The 21,777-nt window shown below is 45.5% G+C and overlaps 1 protein-coding gene across 10 annotated transcripts in view; it reads right to left on the bottom strand.

Annotated features, from left to right (window-relative positions):
* Window positions 1–916: 916 nt before the first annotated feature.
* Window positions 917–21,777, bottom strand: part of Mok (MOK protein kinase) — a 55,054-nt gene continuing 34,193 nt past the window's right edge. For 5 of the 10 annotated variants that reach the window (XM_020178842.2, XM_074067141.1, XM_074067142.1 and 2 more), the window contains 8 exons: window positions 8,691–8,769; window positions 8,530–8,578; window positions 7,512–7,690; window positions 5,551–5,652; window positions 4,285–4,458; window positions 3,490–3,604; window positions 1,348–1,545; window positions 917–1,256 (listed from right to left, as the gene is read on the bottom strand). In XM_020178842.2, coding sequence (XP_020034431.1) covers window positions 1,176–1,256; window positions 1,348–1,545; window positions 3,490–3,604; window positions 4,285–4,458; window positions 5,551–5,652; window positions 7,512–7,690; window positions 8,530–8,578; window positions 8,691–8,769 — 977 coding nt within the window. In that variant the 3' untranslated portion in view covers window positions 917–1,175. Of the gene's footprint in view, window positions 1,257–1,347; window positions 1,546–3,489; window positions 3,605–4,284; window positions 4,459–5,550; window positions 5,653–7,511; window positions 7,691–8,529; window positions 8,579–8,690; window positions 8,770–9,357; window positions 9,413–21,777 lie in introns of all 10 variants that reach the window. The other 5 variants (XM_074067140.1, XM_074067136.1, XM_074067135.1 and 2 more) reach the window with 5 other exon arrangements.

The following is a 21,777-nucleotide window of genomic DNA, read 5'->3' as shown; positions in this document are numbered from 1 at the left end:
AACTCTTTCTCGTCTTAATGTGTTTGAGAAGATGGAAAATACACACGCACACATTAGATGCATGCTATGCTATACAAAAAGAGGGTTAACAGAGGCTGGAGGAGCGACTGAGTGATAGAGCACTTGCCTACCAGCATGGGGTGGGGTGAGGCTTAGAAACTTGTCCCTGCGCCCAGCACCTGGCCCACGAGTGCCCTGCGCTTTGAATCCCCCAGGACCATGGTTACTCTGCAGTGTTCCCATCTCACCCCACAGTGCAACTGCTTCCTTTTTTAGGGCAACTTCAGATTGGCACTCTGAAAACAAGGCTCCAGGCACTACTGGCAACCAGGCAGTGGGTCCTGTGCACCCAGGGGAACCCATGCACCAGAAGCTGAGGTGCCATGTGCCCAGCTGTGGCTCAGTGGGGAGCAACAGGGGCTCTGAGGACAAGCTTGTCCTCATTCTCTGATGGTTTTTCAAGGGAGACACAACTAAGCCACACTAAAGTTTCCCTAACACAATCAATTATCCTAATACGGCCGCTAAAGCTAGGGCAAAGAAACAGCTACTAACAGTAAGTTCAAATCAGAGAATGTTAAGATGAACTGCTGTGGTGACAGCTTGTTCTTTAATAAAAATCAGCAGTCTCCAACAGCACAGCCTGGAAGGTGCTGCACACTGCCACAGCTGGAGCGCCCAGGGCACTGTGGGTAAAGAAGTAGAGACAGTAACATGCAGAACTCACCTTCCAACCAAGCCTGTCTCCACCTGGCCTTGAGCTCTCCGTCTTCCTGCGTCCACTTTCCCAGGGTTAGGATTACAGGCATGTGCCACCCGCTCCCAGCCTTATCTTTTTGATTCGTATAAAAGTTACAAAATATTTCCCACCTCAAATCTCTATGTTATGGAAATGAAATAAAATCCTAGGATGAGGTGGTTTTACAAATGTATTAAACTGGAACATACAGTACAGCTGTTTGGGGGATGCAAGCACGTGCTCAGGGGTAGTCCCGGGCTGGCCAGCTCCCGCTGTGAGTCAGGCGAAGCCACAGGGCAGCGCATCCAGGGCCGCCAGGCCTCACATGGAGCCCATGCCAGGCATCTTCTTGGGCCTCCATCTACTGTCAGACACGGGCCCGGCCTGCCCCATGGTGCCAGCTCTTACTCTCCAAGAGGGTGAGACGGCAAGTGGCTCAGTACCCTCCACCTTTCCTGGCAATCGTGGGCAGGCGGCACTGTTTCAGGTTAGGCTTGATGTCCTTCTGCGGGTCTGTCTAGTAAAGAAGCAGCACAGAGGTGAAGTGGGGGCCGAGGACGGCATCCAAGAACATCCCCCTGTGGACATAAGCGAGAGACATGTAATACCTTCTTGTTCGGCCCCACACACTTCAAGGGTCTCAACACTGGGACTCTTCCATTGGTTCCAGAGCCGAGCACAGACCGCAGCGTGGGGCTGGAACATGATGACAGTCTGGTCACTCCCGAAAGCCTCAGCTTGGGCAGCTGCATCAGGCAGGCAGGTCCCAGTCTCTTGGCATCCTCCTCTTGCCTCAGGGGCTGTTTCTTAAAATGGAACAAGGTCAATTCCCCTTCATGGAAATCAGGACAAGCAAAGGAAGCCCTTTTGCCTAATAAAACTTGCTGGTGGACGGTGACCCTACGGTTGAGTAAACCCCAGGAGTGTGGTGGCACTTGCTAGGACCCACGGACAGAGGCAGAGCCTCCCAACTCACTCTCCCTTCTTGGATTTTGCTGTTCTCATTAACCTCTGGCCCCAAGCTAAGCCAGCCACACTGGGGAGGCTGAGGGACAGACGCTGCCCCACTGTGGGTGATCCAATGCATGCTGGTCTCAAAACGCTGCAGGGCAAGCGGCTGCCATCTCCCACTCTAACCCCGAGCCTTCTGCCCCAGGCCGCCTGGCATGCTACTCAACAGTCACAGTGAAAAGCATGTGGAATTCAAACATCAGTGTGCAGTTTCCTCGGGACACAGCCACACTAAGGGACATCTACAGCACCTATCACACTGCAGCCAGGAGCTGGAGCATAACAGATATGCACAGCAACCTGTCTAGCTCCACAGAAAGCAGTGCCCACTCTGGGGGCCAGGCAAGGAGATACCCCATGAGACAAGTGTTTGAAGAGGATCCCTGTGCAGAAGGGCAGGGAAGGTGCGGCAGGGCCAGCAGTTAGGAGGCCAGGTGAGATGAGGAGGAGCAAGAGGTGAGGTGCCAGTGTGGGAAAAAGAAGTCTGGGAAGAGTGGGAGCCAGCATTGCATGACTGCGTCTGGCAGACACACAAGAGCATTTGTCAGGCAGCATGGGAGCAGCAATATGCTCTGGTGGCACCCCAGCTGTAGCAGACCCACATCCTCGGTGGCTAGCATGGACAGCCTTCAACAAGGCGGAGCCTGGCACCGGTGGCTTACACCTGTTACCCTAGCTACTTGGGAGGCAGAAATCAGAGAATTATGGTTCCAGGCTAGCCTGGGCAAATAGTTTTTGAGACCCCATCTCCAAAATCACCAACAAAAATAGGACTGGAGATGTGGCTCAAGTAGTAGAGTGCCTGTTTGGTGAGAGCCTGGTGAAGCCCTGAGTTCAAACCCCAGTGCCACCAACAAAACAAAATGTGGGAAGAGTGACAGATAGGTGGATGGCTGAAAAACTGAGTGATGAGAGGGGCATGGAGAACTCAATGTACAATTTGTGGGACTGAGCAAATGGGTCCCACGTCAGGCACCTGTCAGAGCACCAGTGATCACACATGTAATCCTAGCTACTCAGGAGCCAGAGATCAGGAAGATCACAGTTTGAAGCCAGTTGGGGCAAAAAAAATCATGAGATCCTACCTTGAAAAAAAAAAAAAACCATCACAAAAAAGGGCTGGTAGAGTGGCTCAAAGTGTAGGCCCCGAGTTCAAATTCCAGTACCAAAAAAAAAATAAAGTAGAGAAACTGGAGACTGCAAAGGAAGTGTTCATTCCTAAAATAATCCCTGCTGGCCGGCTGAGGGCTCCTCTGGGCTTGTGCTCACTGGCTTGTGGCTTGGTGGGGACAGCATGGACTGCCCAGACTTAAGACCTGCTGTTCTTTGGGGGTAACTTGGCTAGTGTACTTTCTCTGTGCCTCCTGCCAGGGTCGTTCTGTGGATGCACATAAGTAGGTCAACAAAGGTCTTTGACAGTGAATGGCCATCAGGACAGGAACTCATGGAAGGGTCCTCTCCCTGGGCTCTCTCCATATGGAATGTTAGCCAGGGCGCCATAGCTGGTGGAGCAGAAAGGGCTTGGGCAACTAGAACTGGGTCCCTAGCATTCTTATGTGGGAGACAGTAAGCAGCATGATACTTGGGCCTCAGTGGAGGTGGCAGCCCTTCAGTACCAATATGGCAGCCCTGGGTGACACTGCCCTCCATGGGTGGTGCCTCAGATAGACACAGGCAGCCCAAAGGCATCCAGCACCTGCTCAACAGACCGTATCCAGATCACTGGCTTCAGTCAGTACCTGCTTTCTGCTCTCCTTTGAGGCGTGCCAGTTGTGACTGAGTGGTTCCAGTGCCATAGGATGCTCTGGTAAGAGAGTTCTTCTGTGGCTGGCCAGGACCTGCAGCTCAGCTGCCCTACAGGGAGGGAGGAGAGAGTGGCTGCCTCCAAGAGGGCTCAGAACAGCTTGTTTGCTTTGCCTCCAATCTGCCATTATGAGTGGCCCTTAATTCTTCTTTTCCTAGCAAGAAGGGTCTTTTTTCCTTTTCTGTCTCAGCACAACAGTGTTTGGGCTGGAGCAAAAGCTACCTGAGCCATTACAGCACTTTGTTTAGGCCTCTGGGCCCTCCCAAGGACCAAAATGCCACCTGCTCAGTCACACATATAGGAGTGTCCAGAGGTATAGAATTAGGTGGTGCTAGGCAAATTTCTCTCACATCTGCATTCAGCGTGCCAGAAATACCCAGTGTGTGCCAAGATCTTATAGCCAGCTTACACCATCTATGCTGGACATATACCAGGCTCTTTCAGAAAGCTTACCTCCTGGAGCCTTGACATTGACCTCAAAGTGGCCAAAAAGCTCCCCTCCCTCCCACCTCCTCACCCAATACCATGAAGCTACTGACTGCTTTTGGGGGAGGATACATCCAAAAATATCACAGTGGGGTCTGAAGAGGTACTGACCACTGTCAGGATAGAGAGCTATTTTCAGCACCAGGGGACCCTTCAGAGGCCAGACCCTTGTCCACCTCATGCTGCACAGGTCTCAGGAGCCAGAGCCTCCAGTCCGTCACACAGCACCCACCAGAAGGCCTACCTCTGCTCTTGGAAGTAGGGATGCTGTAGGGCCTGGTGGGCAGCGATTCGCTCGTCAGGATCATAGGCCACCATTGCGTGCAGGAGAGACAGACATTGCGGGGACAAATTGGCTGTCAGTAGAGGTATTCCTGACCCCTTTTTAAAAGGAAAATCAAAACTCATAGCTCTCGACCTGTATTAAAAGCCCAATAACAATAAACCATCATGCCATTATTACAGCACCTGGCCAGCCAGCGTCCTGACTCTAAGGGACCCACACCAAAGGTAACAGTTTGAAGCTCAAAGGGAGCAAGTCACACACTTGCAGAAACCAGACATCTGACTCCAAAAGTGAGCCTTACCATGAGGGGCACCTGGGGAACCACGATGTACCCATGCAGTCTATCGGTTGTGGCAAGCACCCCACTCTCGGGTGGGGAGTGGCAGAAGTTATGCAAATGCTCTTTCTGCTTAATTTTGTTGTGAGCCTAAAACTGCTTTAAAACAGTCTGTTAAAAGGGGTGTGTGTGAGAAATATGTATGCTATAAATGCAAGAAAACAACCTTTTCTGGGCAGAGGCCCAGTGGCTCAAATGGTTGAGTGCTTCCCAGCATGGATGAGACCCTGGGTTCTATCCACAGCATGGCAAAAAAAAAAAAAACACACACACAAGAACAAAAACAACCCCACTGCCTTTCCTATCAAAGATTTATATCACCTTCTCACATGAGAAGAAACAAAGTTTAGAAAGGAGGAAAAAAAATACTGAACAGCCATTATCTGGCCTTCCTGGGACCAGGGCTGCTGAGTGCTCCCTTTCTGCCCACAGCTCCTCCCAGGAAACCCAGACTCCCCTCTCAGCTTCATCTATCATCAAAACAAAACCCTGTGGGGCTACAAGGGTCTCCTCTAGGCGTCAGTGTCACCCTAGGCCACAGAACGGCGGCACAGAAAGTCCTCACAGGTTGTCCTTCTGACTGAGAAACGTTTCTCAGCAAGAAATGGTTTCTAAGTCCTGTGTAATATTCTGGGACACCACCCACTCCCAGGCCTCAGAATGCCATGAAAACTTAGTGATGCTAAGGGAAGAGCACATCTCTGTGAGCCTCCTTGCTCCAAAGAGATGGCTTTGTCTCCCCATTCGTGATAGAGGGAGCCACAGTGAGTGAGTGAGTGCCCGGGTGCAGCAGGGCTGACTTGCCCTGCACCAGCCCTGGCCCAACTGCATAGAAAGGCTGGCAGGGGTGGCAGCCCCATCCACCCCTCAGGGCACATTGCACTTACTGTTTGAACTTGGTGAGGGTCTTCTGAGCAGGAGTGCCAATGACATCATGGATTTTTGAGATCTGGTCCAGTTCATTCGCTCCAGGGAAGAGGGGCTGTAGACTGCATGGGCACAGGGCACGGAGGTGAGTGCAGCTGTGGGTCTCCTTCTGGGCCAGGCTCCCTCCAGGGCTCACCCATTTGGCCTGGGCCTTTCCCAATGGTCCTAAGTGTTTCCCAAGAGGCAGGAGACAGACCCACATTGTTCTGGCTGTGCATTCTAGTGTCTGCAGCAAAATATGAATATTCACACTAACTTCTATAAAAAAGCACCATGAGCCTCCGGTCAGCCCAGGTGAGTTTCGCTGACAAATTCAGGGCAAAGCAGGTCTTGTCAACAAATGAGTTCCAAGAAACATTTTGTTTTTCAGAGATTTTATAGATTTTGGAATTGTGAGTAAAAGAGTTGAAACCTGTATTTAAAAATTCAGCTAGGTGCTGGTAGCTCATGCTTGTAAGACTAGCTATTTGGGAGGCTGAGATCAGGAGGATCGCAGTTTGAGGCCAGCTGGGGTAGGGTAGTATCTAAGCACAGTGGTATCACATGTCATCCCAAGCCATGCAGGACACTGGGATCAGGAGGCCTGTAGTTCCAGGCTAGTCCAAGCAAAAAGTTCCCAATTTTTCAAGTTTTCAATTGAAAAAAGCTGGGCATAGTGGTGCATGCCTGTCTTACAAGTAATGGCAGAGAGCATAAAGCAGGAGGATTGAGGTCCAGGCTGACTGGCAAAAAACTAGACCCTATCTCCAAAATAATCAGAGCAAAAGGAGCTAGACGCATGGCTCAAGTGGTAGAGCGCCTGCATTGAAAGAACAAAACCCTGGGTTCAAACCCCAGACTTGTCAAAAGAAAGCTTAAAATACAGATCTGGTAGTAGAACTAACTAACTTCCACTCAGGTTAACAGCAATACTTGTGACAAAAGGTTAGAAGAAGACAATGTGAGAGAGCAGGAAGTGGCTTTGAGGAAAAAGACAGGATGCCAGAGCCCAGCCCAGCTCACAGACCAATTCACTGGGGCCACCAACACTGGTCATACCCACCGGTCATCATGTCCCTAGCTTTTGGTCCTTTAACACACTTCCAAACTGACCCGTGCGATTTGGCACATGAAAAAGAACTGCCTGGTAGACTTTTGGCTTCAGTGATGTTGCCACTCAGCTTTCCAAATAACCAATTCTTACTATGAACACTCTGCAATCAAAGGAAGTGGGTCCTGAAGGGCACATTTGAGCACATTTCAGTAGCCCCAGGTGAGCAGCTGGGATGGGTGACCCCAAGTCCCTGCCTGTTCTGATGCCTCACCTGGAGACTACTGTGAGCAACAGGTCACTACCTCCCCCTCCAAGGGTTTTTGTCACTGGACACTACTCACCTCGAAGTGGGACCAATTCTCTGCCCATCTCCCTGGGCCACTACTCCTCCCAGCAATGGAGCCCAAAGCCCAGAGAGAAAAGGAGGCACTGAGGCCATGGAGGGATGGCTGGGACCGGGGCTTTCTAGAAGAATCCAACTATGCCAGAAGGTGCCTCCTCCCCACTCATGCGACTAGGACACCCTGCCTGCTATGACTGACCTACCCCTTAGCATAAGATTCCAGAGCCACCCATTTGTCCCTCCCCAGTGGCAGGCCTCAGAGGGTGGCAGTACGCTTGCTTCTCCTCCGCTCTGGAATCATTTCATGATCAAATCAGATGAGAACCACCCCCCACCCACATGGAAAAGCAAGCAAAGACAAGTATTCGACAAAAAGTAAGGTGAAAGCCCAGTAAATTTTCTGTTGAATCAACAAACAGTAAAACAGGAACAAAAACCCCTGCATGACTGTAACCTGGAGGGTAAAGGAAGGAGCTGGCCAGGCACCCTCCCCTGATCCACCCCCCTTCCACTCTGTGAGGTGCATCAGGAGTCTGGTCCTCTACCTGGCAATCTCATAAAACACACAGCCTGCGCTCCACAGGTCCATCTTGTACGTGTAGAACCCATCAGTGAGGAGACACTCTGGTGCCCGGTACCAGCGGGTGGAGATGTATTCTGTATATGGCTGCTTGGAATAGACACTGCAGCAGGACCCAAAGTCCCCCAGTTTCAGGATGTCCTGCTGAAAGGGGAAAAAGCAGGGACAAGTACCATCTTGCTGCACAGCTAGCATCACGAACCATTTCAAATGTTCATGTACTGACTGGAAAATGCCCCACATTTAAACAGCTTGGAGAACAATTTGCTGGTTTTCTAAACCCTGCAAATGCCTCAGTGGTGTTTCTATTTGGTGGATTGTGTCTATAAACACTCTGGCCAAGTTTAAAATAGATTTCTAACTTCTATGTGTTTTCAAGGTGATTAGGAGTTCCACTCAGCAGTTGTATGTCCTCTTGGCCACAATTCCTGAAGCCATAAGCTCTGGGGTGTCTCAGTTCTTGGCTTGTGCATGGACTCTTGCAGCCATGTGGCTTCAGGTGACGGAACAGGACACATGGCATGCTTTATAATCTCCAGTGGTGCAAGTGGCTTCAGAGAAGACAGACCTCAAGGCTGGACCCCAAATCTCTGGAGTGAGACAGACCTCAAATTTGGTGGGAGGTCAAATCCTGCCTGGTCTACCCTGACATTTAGTGTTGAGAATGGCCATTTGGATGGAACAGATCTTTGCCTGTAGTGTTCTTCCAGGAGTGCAGCCAATTATGTTTATGGCATTTATTAACTAAATCTTTTTCCCAAACTGGGAGGGAAAAAAATAATCTAAAAAAGCAGGGGCTGGAGATGTAGCTCAGTGGTAGAGCCTGTCCATAATACATAAGGCCCTGAGTTCCATTCCCACCACCACAAAAAACCAAAACCAAAAAAACAACCCACTACACTGTCCAGCTGTCCAGGACTGAGAGCACATCCAGTGAAGATGCTTTATATTCTACTACCAAGTTTTCATATAAAAGTTCTTACCTTTATTAGAATATTTTCTGGTTTTACATCTCTGTGAAATATTCCATTTCTGCATTTAATATAAAAGGAAGGAAGAACAGAATTAATCGCACCTCACTGATTCAAACTCTTCCACTGGAATTGTGTTTGCAGGAGTGTTGCTGCAGTCTCTGAGTGCTTACCTGTGCATGTGGTCAAGGGACTTACACAACTGATACATATAGTGCATAATTTTTTTTTCTGATAATGGTTGTCTTCTCCCTGTGCAGTCAAAGAAATAGGCAAATATGGTTACTAATGTTCCATATTCCCTTTTTTAAATAAAAAATATAATCTATTTTTATTTAATAGTGTGTAAAAACCTAAGTTCCTCTGTAAAAAATAATCCTAAGCAGTTTTAGGAAATATGGAACATATCTAAAAAATCTATACCATTTATATATGGCATGATATACCTACATACTGGCATGATTTCATTTAAAGTTACATAGCTCATGCATTTTGATTTCAGTGAGAACAGTAATACGACAGTTATGAGTACCATGGTCTGATGACCTTGAGCCTTCTAGGACTCTCCCCTTCAAACTGTGTTGGTCTTAAAAATGTGGGGAGTCAGCTGGGTGCCACTGAGTCACACCTATAATCCTAGCTATCTGACATGGGGAAAATTGTGGTTTGAGGACAGCCTGGACAAAAAATGCATGAGACCTTGGGTATGGTTATACAAACCTGTTGTCCCAGCTATGCAGGAAGCTGAGATTGGGAGAATCATGGTTCTGGGCTAGTCTAGGGAAAAAAGTTTGGAAGATTTTACTTCAACAACAAAAAGCTGGGCATGGTGGCACATACCTGTCATCATCAGCTATGACAGGAAGCATAAAATAGGACTGTGGTCCAGGCCAGCCTGCAGAAAAAGCAAGACCTTGTTGCCACAATAATCAGAACAAAAAGGGCTGGAGGCATGGTTGAAGCCATAGAATCCCTGCCTCTCAAGCACGAAGCTGAGTTAAAACCCCAGTACCACCAAAAATGTAAGAAGTCACTTGAAAATCCTGTATCTTTCTGGGCTGAAATGTGATCTCTGGTATCAGGCTGATCTCAAACTCCTGGACTCAAGCAATCTTCCCACCTTAGCCTCCCGAACAGCTGAGAGTACAGGTGTGTAACACAGTCCCCCACTCTGAAAAGTTCCATTTTAAAGGGAGTTCAACAGAAGTGCCACTGAGTGCTTTGGATTCCACAGTCCATGCTCTCTTCCTTCACTGTGGACAGGTTCAAAGCATCAAGTTTACCCATGTTCCAGAAGGGGTCACATTTTCCTTGACTTCAATTTCAAAGCTGGTTATTTTTAAGTTCTTAAGTTTTAAGACTTCAGAATGACCATGAATGACCATGGTCACCCAAAGTCTAGAAACCCAGTTTCTCCCTCCATAACACTGGGCCTATTTGATGCTCTTAAGCCTGAATTTACAATTTTTTTTTGTGGTACTGGGATTTGAACTCAGGGTCTACACCTTGAGTCACTCCACCAGCCCTATTTTTTCGAAATAGGTTCTTGCGAACTATTTGCCCAGGCTGGCTTCAAACCATGATCCTCCTGATCTCTGCCTCCTGAATAGCTAGGATTCCAGGCACCCAGCCTGCAATTTCTTTTCATAAATAAATGTATCCTTTTTCTTTGCATAACTAAGTAAAAATGTCTGTAATATGCAAATAATAGAAAGTAATTTAAATTGTGAAATATCTAAGTCCAATTAACTTTTTCATGTATTACCATAGTCTTTTTATTCTGTTGCTCATAATGTATTGTTTCTAAGAATTAAAATTTAAATTAAGATTCTTTTAGCTTTCCTGAGCTTGAGGAATTCTAGAATTATATAACAAAATATCTATGTAAGTATGAAAAGAGGCTGGTGTAATGGTACATGCCTATAATCCCAGCACTCGGGAGGCTGAGGTAGGACGATTGCAAGTTAGAGGCCTGTCTCAAAAAAAAAAAAAAAAAAACCCAGAAAATGAGCTAAGGTTCAGCTTCCCACGGGCTACTACTGTGGTCACACACCAGCTCTCACCCCCATAGAATGGGCCTCAAGACCCAGAGCAACTGAGTCCCTTCTCCACAGGGGTTCTTGGACTGCAGAGAACACCATCCCCCAGGCTGGCTAAGGTACAGTGTTCCTCCCCACCCCCTGGTGTGGTGAATGGGCACTGCTGGAGCTGGGGCCCTCAGCTGGACGTTAGTAAATGCTCCAGCCAAACTCCCCTGGGACTTTTCCCTGCATGCCCCCAAAGCTTCCCCTCAGCCCCTGTGCTCTGCTGTGCTGGTTCTGCCAGCACCCAGTGTGTCTTCACTCCAGATCCTAACACCTGAGACCAGCATTACAGTCATCTGAGCTTGAACTCACGAGAAGGTGGCCTCTTAGAAAAAAGCCTCATCCTGCCCACCATCTTTATAACCAGCCAGAAATCTTCTGAAAAGCAGATTCCAAGGCCCTCCCCAGAGACCAGACGAGCAGACTTCAACACCAATCCCAAGTCTGCTGCAGATGGACTCCAGACCTTGTTAACTCCTGTGAGTTAACTTTTACCAAATATAGTTTCATATAGTCCCATTAATGGGAAAAAAATTAGGTGAACAATGTCTGGTGCACTTGCTGTATGTCAGCACCACCTGAAAGAAAAGCACTGCCTTCAGAGCTTACACATGAACAGTATTCCAACACAAAACCCCCTCCCATAAGACCTCTGACCCCAGGCCAGAGCCTGGCTTTCCTGATCAGGTTTGGAGGAGCGTGCTGTGGCCCACCATGGCACAGTCAAATGGTTCTTCATATCCGATGTCCAGGGGTCATTCACTGCCCCTGTGTGCACACGCTTGCCCTCATATGATCCAAGGAGCACCTGGTATCATGCACACCGTTGAGAGGAGCCAGAGAGCTGAGGATGGGTTGGTTACAGGTCCTCCCAGCTCTGCTCTTTGAAGCGAGTCTTCTTAGGCAAGTGAAAATGAAAATTCAAGTTCCTCACCTCTAAAATGAGGGTAGGAACACAGGACTGGGAAGATCAGAAATACCCCTATACACTGTAATACTCCATTGGCATACACAGTTTACAACACATACCGTAAGCTGCAGTGATGATGGCAATGCTGATAAGAGCAGTCAGTGTCCACTCAAGGACCCTGTGAGCCTTTACACATATGATGTAAGCCTCAACAACCCTCAGAGGGACACAGCCATCTCCTTATTTACAGACAAGGAGTAAGGTTCACAAAGCCTAGCCAGGACATCTTACACATGACCAAGTATAGGTGCTGGCCTGGATGTGGTATTACGATACAGGAATTGGAACCATGTTTTCCAGATCATCAGCATAGAAAAGAATCCCAGTGACAAAATGCTGTATCACCTCTGAATGGCACTCTCTGAATGGAACAGAGACTGACAGTGTAAGGAAGAACAGACATCGATCATTCTGAATCAAGCATTCAAAAATGTAATAGGAATGCCCTAACAAGTGAATTCAACTTCTGTTTTCCTTTTTACATATGCACAGAAGTGATACAGGGAAAAAACAAATAGAACTAAAAGAACTCTTTTGGTATGATAAAATTTAAATTGCTAAAAGATAGTTTTATGTCATAGCTGAATTGGTAATGATTTCTTCTTTCCTGTTGGTACATAAAAAAATGGTAAATCTTACAATTAGTGGGTCAGATTTGTTGGAAAATAAAAATATAACTGAATTCACCTAGCACAGTAAGGTTTGCAAAATATTTAAGGTTGTTTGGTAGTGAGACACGAAGCATAAGCAGTTATTTGTGGAAATAAACTGTAATGCTGCTTTTACAGTCAAAGCTTGTTTTGTTTTTTCCTACTTGGTTTAGTCCCCCAATTCATGGACTCATTTTAGGATTCCTGCCCCACCCGCAGCCTTTGAAAGGTACAACCCACTGGAGCAGTGGGTTGGTGAAAGGCCAATCCACTAGACCAGGGGTGGCCAGAAGCCAATGGCCAGGATTTCTGGGAAGGCCTATCACATTTCCTCTTGCAATACTATGAGCACAGACTACTGTCAGGGAGGGTCTCCTGGTCTGAGGGGTCAAGGGAGGAGGAGGGGACAGGCAGGGAGCGAAAGCAAGAGACCATGTGGCTCTAGCAATTGGAGCTCTCCTGGCTCTACTTTCCAGGAAGCCTGACTGGACTTTCTGCAAGAAGGCTGAGTGTCTCTCCTCATCAGTGTGTGAGCTCCTGCCTCTGTCTGATGCTGCCACTCGTCCAGGGAAGCCTCAGCTTCTCCAGCTCCTAATTAGCTCTGCTTCTCCTAACACCTGCTGGACAAAAACAAAATCCCTGCAGTTCACTGTCTCCAAAAGGGCACTGTCTTCTAGTTTATGTCCACCAAAGACTATATGCACTTTGAATATCAAAAACCACATCTTAACTACTGTTCCACGAACTTCTCTGTTCTTGCCAGACTGAGACCAGGCACACTGTATGCACATAAATGACAACGCAGTACAGTGTGGTCACCTCCTTATTTCATTATTCTTTTTTTTTCTTTTTGGTGGTACTGGGGTTTGAACTCAGGACCTCACGCTTGCTAGGCAGGTGCTCTACCACTTGAGCTGTTCCTCCAGTCCTTCATTATTCTTTAGTAGCTAACAATGCTACTGAATATTCTAATAACCCAAAAGAATAGTAATTTAAATCACATAAATTGCTATTCTGGTACCAAAAACTTTGGCAATCAATTCAGTTTGTCATCAATAAGACCAAACAATAAGGAAACAGCTATTCATGTGGGTTCCTGAGCTGGGCTAGGAATAGAGAGCCCCAGAGAGCAACAGAGCATGGGGTGAAGGCTTCACAGGCTGGAGTCTCAGTTCTAGCACTGCCATTTCTTAATAGCTTTACTCTGGATTATTACCTAATCCTTCAAGCCTCAATTTCCTCATCTGTAACATAGGGATGGCAATAGTACCAACCCCAGAGGCCTGTCAGAAGTAGCAAGTGTAGTGGTGCCCGTGGAAGCAAGCTGAGTCAAGCCCCACTTCCACCACTTACTTAGTAATAACCTTGGGCAAATTACTTTTCTCTGTGCCTTGATTTCTTCATCTTTAAAATGGGAGTAAAGCCAGATGCCCATGGCTCACACCTGTAATCCTAGCTACTCAGGAGGCAGAGATCAGGAGGGTCGTGGTTCGAAGCTAGCCCAGGAGAATAGTTTCGGAGAACCTGTCTTAAAAAAATCCATCACAAAAAGAGGCTGGTGGAGTGGCTCAAGGTGGAGGCCCTGAGTTCAAACTCCAGTACTGCAAACAAACAATAAAATGGGAATCATATGAATAGCATGCCTAATAGTTGTTGTTGGGGTGAAATGAGTACATTTCCATAAAGCGTTAAGAACCGTACCTGGCATGTGTGGACATTCATGAACTATAAAGCCACTGTCCTTATCACTCCCCCACATTTTACCAACTCTGGATCAGGATACACATTTCGATATTTAGTACCTTATCAATGCTGCCAGCTGTTTTTGTTTGTTGGTTTTGGTCCTAGGGTTTGAATTCAGACCCTTGCACTTCTTAGGCAAGTGCTCTACTACTTGAGTCCCACTGCCAGCCCTTTTTGCTTTAGCTATTTTTCTAATAGGGTCTTGTGTTTTTTTGCCCAGGTCAGGCTGGACCACCATCCTATTTATGCCTCTCATGGAGTTGGGATGAAAGGCACTGTAGCAGGGATGAGGGCCCAAAAAAAGAAACAAGTCTGGGTTCTGATAATGTAGCAAAGGGGAGGGGATGGCATAGCAGGGAGATAAAACTTAAAAATCTAATGTGAAGAAGGTCATGTAGCACTGGGGGGTAAAGTAGTCAATAGAGCCACATGCAACCATATATGGGTTAAACCTTGCTTTTTGCTTCTGCAACCTGCTTGCAAGGGTATATAAGGTGAGACCCCTTTGTTCTCAGAGCTCAGCCTTTGCATGTCAATCCACTGAGCCACTGCCGGCACACTAATAAATATTGCTTCCTAAAAAGCCTTGGTGTCCTGTGTCTCTGTTCCAAATCCCCATAACATTTATGGGGGCTTATCTGGGACTTTTGGAGGAGATGGTGTTTTCACTTTCTTGTCACCGGGACTCAGCATCCCTAGCTCATTGGGAGAGTGTTCCACCAGGTGCCAGCTGACCTGTTGATCCTACAGAGTGACTTGCCTCTCCCAGCATGCCCATGCCAGAGAGCAAGTCTCAGTTGCACAAAGGAACTGGAAAAGGCTTGAGAGCCAATGGAAGCCCTGCCCATCAGACTGGTAAGAACCCTGGTTCCAATAACAGGCCTGCCATTGGGAGGCAGAAGGGGAGACTGATCACTTCCCAGAAGACACCCTAGTAACCCTCTCTGGGGTGAAACTGGGTCTCCCAAGTTTAGGGAGCAGGGCCAAAATATGTGAGACACCTCCAAGAATTAGGGAAGTTGAGCACCTACTGGGTTTTATCACCAGCAAGACAGTCCAGGATGAGGAACAACACAAGTAAAAAGAAAGCACTTTGAGTAAAATGCAAGAAACCTGTACTGGGGGCAGCAGGGGTTAAGCTCTTCCTGGGAAATAGCCACAAACAAGGTTAAGGGATAGGTAATAAAAATTCAGTTCCAAAAAGGGGGACTCACAAAAGAACAGATGTACCATCCATCATTCCACCAGATAGCCCTCAGGTTATGGTTTAAAAAGGTTTTTCTGAGAGTGCATTCTAATTTTCTGCATGTGTGTATGTGTGTGTCTGTCAATTTGTTTATAGCATTGGGCAAATTTTAATTTGCACCTGAAATTCCAGCTCGTTTTATGTGTGCTTAGGTTGACTTTTTTTTTCTGGCATGCTTAATTTATAAAGCTTGTGTGTGTGTGTGTGTGTGTGTGTGTGTGTGTGTGTGTGTGTGTGTGTGTCTATGTGTGTAAGCATCTTCAAAATGGTTCTTAAACTACTGTTATAAGGTTAATGTGATATTCAAGGTAACAAAAAAACAGGGTGTTTGTTTTAAAGCTCTCTATTATAAACTGCTTAAGCTTTTTACATATGAATATCTAAACATCTTGAGGACGGTTCTCATTATAGAGTCAATGTAAAAAAATTGTTGCTCTGTTCTACTGCTACTTTTAAGAAACCAGTTTACAAATTTATTTCAATCAGGTCTCACTAGGATGCAGACATTCAGAGGTTAACACTGTGGCTCAGACCAGAGGAGAAAAAAAAAAAAGAAAGAAAGAAAAGGCGGCCACAGCCTGCAACAGGAGTCTGAAAATTTGGCTAGTTAAAAAAATGGCCTTAGCCTGTTTCATTCTGTCATAAATAAAATCTGGGATTTAATTCTCTCTTATAATACATGGGCCTATAACAAATGGGCTTTTTATAAATTGTTTTTATACAAATAATAATTTTAAGGTTGCTTTCTGTCTGTTTTTTTTCATGCAAATATAAGGTTCTAAGTTAAAGGGGTTTATAAGTTATTTTCAACAAGTAACAAAAATATATATAAGGTATTAAAGGACACAGTTTTTCAAAAATAAGAGGTTAAAAAAAAAAGAATAAAGAAAAGCTCCCCCAGAGGATACAAAATAAGTTGTCATAAAGGTACAGAGTAAATTGTCATAAAAAGATGGAGCTTATAAATGCTTATGTAAGTGATTGAGTTCACTAAAATCCCGTTACATTAAAGGTTATACAAGGTCAAAATTTAATGTTTTGATGTTAAAGTAAAATTTAATTCTCTAAGCTCATAACAACAAAGCTATCTTAAAAATATTATATTGTTCTTGATAACATTTACCAAAAAAAGTATCTAAAAAATGGTTTTTGTTTTATCAAGGTAACTGTCAGAAATTTTTGGTGCTACAGGTTAATCCACAAATTTATCAAGACAAGAGCTTATTAAAACACAGAAAGGCAGGAGCAGCTGAGCACAGGGAGTGCTACTGCACTGATATGAGGGTTGAGACAGATTTACTTGTGTTAAGCAAAGTAAAAACAAAACAAAAACCCCAAAGACAAAAAAAAAAAATAACAACAACCTAAAAAAGGAGCACTACATTGGAGGTCCAGACCTCTAGTTTTTATTGACGTCACAGAGTGGAGATGTTAGTCCTACTCCTTCCATGTCAGGAAGAGGGAATTTTTGGCCTGGGATGACCAGATTGAGCTTGTTATTTTAGGGGGGCTCCATTGACTACAGGTTGGAGGGATCCTGCTGTATGTCATGAGCCATCTGTCAATGTCAGCAATCTGGGATGTGATCCCTTATCAGCATCTGAGCCATGATTCTTGGCCATTAAGTTTCCTGACTCCACACTTAGTCCCCATAAATACTTACCTGTCTTCTCTGGTGATTTCTGTCAGCGTTTTGACTATAAGGTAACTGAGTCATAACTAAATAAAAGTTCATTTAAGAGTTGGTTTATGTAAAATTTTCCAGATGACTTCATGGTTAAACAACTGTTGTCTTGGGTGACTCTGATACAGTCAGTACCCTATATGTGTCTGTGGGCTATTTGGAGTCACTGACACTGTCCTGCCCCCAACTGATAATATCTAAGGTTTTACTTTAAGAGCAACAACTAAATTAATATATATATGTAACCTCTATAGAGTTGTAATGCTGTTGCTTGTTCCTGTATACTAAATATATTTATGTTTTTTAAGTATATCAAGCCTTCTAAAATACAGCATTTAGATAAACATGGTAACAAAAAGTTAATGGTACTGATATACTGTTCTGTTAGCTGCTAAATTGTGATTACGGTTCTGATCCTTCTGGGGCATTTACAATCAAGTCTATAAAAAAATGACTCTAATAACTACTCATGATATCTTTCTAGACATCTGCTTTTGTTGGATTTTGTTTTGTATTGTCCTTGTCTAGAAGCCTGCTGCCTAAGAGCCACTTAGACTTCTAAAGCCTCTTTGTTGCTTAAAGTTGGCCAAAAGGGTCTAGTTGGCACTGATACCCACCTCATCTGCTCGTTACTCCACTCCCCCCATCCACCCACGTGGGACCAAAACCAAACAAATAAACAAAATCTAGGAAAGAATAAATCCTCACAATAAGTCAAAAAGATGACCAATCTAGAAAGATCTTCAGTCTATGGCCATATGACCCTGAATGCGCCCAATCTCGTCTGGTTGGAAGCTAAGCAGGGTTGGGCCTGGTTAGTACTTGGATGGGAGAAAGCTCTTCAGAGAAGAGTGCTCAGAGACAAGCAGTTTGGAGACAAGGCGGGAATGCCGTCAAAGTTCAGATGGAGCCACTGGTGCCAGACCTCTCAAAAATAACCAAGGCTGAGAGGATTGAGGAAATGGTTCTTACACATGTGTGGTTATCTGGCATTAAAGCCCTTCCAGACACAAACCTATTATTTAGACAGGGTCTTCTACTTAAATAGAGACAAAATGACTATTTTACTGGCTCTAAACATGTCCTTTGATACTTAAAGATGGTGGTTTTAACTTTTTTAAAACAATTCGTTTTCTCGAACACATATACTGATACATATATATATATATATGATACTGTCTGGGTAAAAGAATAAAATGTCCAACCATTAAAACCCCATTGGAGGGGCCCTTTTGTTGTTGTCTTGTCTATCCCCACTGCAACGGGACAACAGCCCTGCACTAGTCACTCCTGAAGCTGACTAGACTATACACCTGTGCTCTCCTCTACACATTGGACCCTTACCTTTGGGGTTGGCCCTTGCAAGGTTTTCCCATGTGATGAATGTTATCAGAGAGCCGTTGTTGGGACCTCCGCACGGCCATGCTTTGTATCACGCACACACCAACAGGTCAGGTGTTACATCGGCTCATACACTCCCAGGTTTGCGAGGTTGCTGGTAAGCAATACTAGAAGTCCCAGAGTAAGGAAAACAATGCAGGCTACGTTTGTCATGCAAAGTGGGGCGATGGGTCTTGTCTTGGGAGTATGTTTGATGTTGCCCTGCCTGGTCCCCTTGGTATTGTGGTCCACCAGGACCATTATGGAGGCCACTATAGAGAGAAAAACAGCTGCCCATGTAATGATGCTATGAAAATACAAACCCCCAAATCAAGATGATGCTCTTTGACCCTAGGGTCCGGAACCAAAGGGGGAATAATGTAGAAGGGAGGAGGGCCAAAAAAAAACCCAAACAAACAAGTCTGTGTTCTGATAATGTAGCGGGGGTTGGGGGGGAGGCAAGGCAGGGAGATAAAAAAAGTTAAAAATCTATCGTAAAGGTCACATAAGTACTGGAGGTAAAGTAGCCAATGGAGTTACACGCAACCACATATGGATTAAGCCTTGCTTTTTGCTCTGTAACTTGCTCGCAAGGGTGAGACCCCTTTGTTCTCGGGGCTCAGCCTTAGGATGTGAATCCGCTGAGCCGCTGCCAGCACACTAATCAATATCACTTCCTGAAAAGCCTTGGTGTCCTGAGTCTCTGTTGAGTTTCCCGTGACAGCATGGACCACCATACCCACCTTATTGCTTGAGATGCAGTCTCAAGAAGTTTTTGCCTGGGCTAGCCTCAAAAAGTGATCCTCCAGATTTCCACCTCCTGAGTAGCTGGGATTACATATATGGGCCACCTCACTAAATCCTACTGGCTGTTTTCCCCAGGTTTTAGTATCTGTGACCCAATGTGGCTGGCAGCATCTTAGATTCTATGCAGATAGCACAGTCCCTGCCTGTGAAAATCTCCACACTCATGCTATCTGAGCAGGGTCCATACATAGCCCACAAGCTTCTGCTAGGCATTTCCTGAAAGGGGCTGAAAACTGTCAGTGTGTATTGCTTCAGCTCAGTAGCATCTCTCAAGGACTGAGAGCCATTGCTAAGAGTGTAGCCATCAAAAGAATACACATCAGTCTCTAAGACTCCATGCAAGCTCAGAAGCCTGGCTTTGATTATTATTAGTCCATAAACACAGCTGACTCAGTCTCCTTCATACTAACCATGCTTTGTGCTTTCTACCTCTCTGACTTTGAGCCCCCACATTCCCCCTTAGTTACTTGCTTTTACTTAGCTTTAAAAAAATCATTTATTTTAGGGTTGGTACAGCTAAAGTGGTAGAGTGCCTACTTAGCAAGCACAAGAACACAAGATCCTGAGTTCCAGCCCCAGTACTGCCCCCTGCAAAAGTAATAATAATCACCAATTTTGGAGGTTATCCAGCTGAACTAAGTACTATTCATTGTTCTAAAGATAACATCGCTGATGTGTGGGCTATATTGATAATGGTTGCCTAGGTACTTTTCAGGGACTTAAAGGCCATTTTATTGAAACCACTGACCCTCCACTTGGGCCCGTGTGGATGTAAGACAGTGACTTAACATCAGGAGATCAGGCTGAAGCCACCACTGTCTGAACATGCGGTCCATGGAATTTGGGCACATGTGCACACCACTGATCAGTCCACCTCCGATCACCTTTCCTCAAGCCTTTAACCACCTGCTTCTTTTACCCCATTAATATCACCAAGCCCTACCCTCAGGGAAGCAGATGTGAGACTTGGTTTCCCTACTCCTCACACTTGGCCACCTTAGGAATAAACTGTCTTGGGCAAAACTCCTTCCACATGCATACGGCAAAGCAGGCCTGGTTTGGTAACTGTAATGAATCAACACTGATCCATACAGTCTGTATTCTAGTCTCTTGGAAATTGAAAGAGGGCTGGTAGAATGGATCAAGCAGTAAAAATTGAAAGAAACAACTTCAATTTCTCCAATTACACAATCCCTCAACTACTGACAATTAAAGACATTTGTTCGAAACAAAGCTTTCTCAAATGTCTAAACACAGCAACATGTCACAAATCTTCCTTTCCCCTTGAGTCTCAGAATGTCACACTGTAGCTAAACTGTGGTTCAAGCAGTAGAGCACCTGTCTAGCAAGGGGGAAGTCCTAAGTTCAAACCCCAGTACTTACTGCCAGGAAAACAAAAAACAGAGCATAACACTATAGGAAGCAAAAAAAAGAATTCTAGTATAAGACAAGCATGTTACTAAGCAAAGGAAGTGACTATGTAGGATCCTTTTCTTGGGGGTGGGGAACTTGAACTTGCTAGCTCTACAACTGGAGCTAAACCCCACAGCCTTCTTTTGATTTAGTTATTTTGGTTTAGGGTATTGTTTTTACTTGGGCCAGCCTGGACTATGATTCTCCTGTCTATGCCTCCCACATAGCTGGGATGACAGGGATGCACCACCATGTCCAGCTGTTGGTTGAGATGGGGTTTCACTAACTTTTTGCTGGTCTCAAACCTTGTTCCTCCCAGTGTCTACCTCTCTAGTAGCTCGGATTTCAGGTGTGAGCCAGAACACCTCTCCCCCCACACCTTTTTTATTTTTTTTTAAGGCAGTACTGGGGTTTGAACTCTGGGCTTTGTACTTGCTAGGCAGTTGCTTTACCACTTGAGCCATGCCTCAAGTCTCCTCCCCCCGCTTTTTAGAGGCAGTGTCTCTATGTAGGCCAGGCTGATCTTGAACTTGTTATGTTGCTTAGGCTGGCTATCAACTCATGATGGTATTCTCTCAGCCTCCCTACTGCAGGGATTATAGTCATGCACCACCACACTGACCTATACAGGTTCTTTTAAAAGCAAAATGTTGTGGCTGGGGGTGTTGCTCAATGGTAGAGTGCTTGACTAGAATGCATGAGGCCTGTGTTCCATCTCCAGCTCTGCAAAAAAAAATGTTGGCTCACTGGTAAAAAGAGAATTGGGAATAAACTAATAAAATGCAGGGGTTGTCTGACATGGTTGTATTTGATACCCTATCCTGATTTCAGTTTTACACACACACACACACACACAGCATCAGAGTAAAGACTCTGTAGAGAATCACCTCACTTATTCAGACTACTGGAGAAAGGTAAGTAAAATTTCCAGATAAATGAGATCTGCTCTTTGAACATAATGCCTTTTCTATTGTAACCGTTCTAGCAGGAATCTTCTTGGAACTTGGTGTTCCCTTCACTGGTTGTGCTTTCACTAATGACTCCAGGGCATTTGTGGCTGTGTGCCTGGACACTGTCGTTCATGTTGTTCTCATGTATACATTTTGTATTTTCAGTCTCCTCCCTCATTCCTGAATTGCCACTCGTCACTTTCTCCTATTGCTGGTATGCCTACTACAAAAAACTCCTCTCTAAATGATTTTTGACCAAGAAAGCAGACAATTTAAATTTATTAGAAATCTACTTAAGAGTAAACAAATTACTGACTGAATAAATACAGAAGG

Source organism: Castor canadensis, chromosome 3 (genome assembly GCF_047511655.1).
Source record: "Castor canadensis chromosome 3, mCasCan1.hap1v2, whole genome shotgun sequence".
Lineage (NCBI taxonomy): Eukaryota > Metazoa > Chordata > Mammalia > Rodentia > Castoridae > Castor > Castor canadensis.
This window is presented reverse-complemented; position numbering and strand designations above follow the sequence as displayed.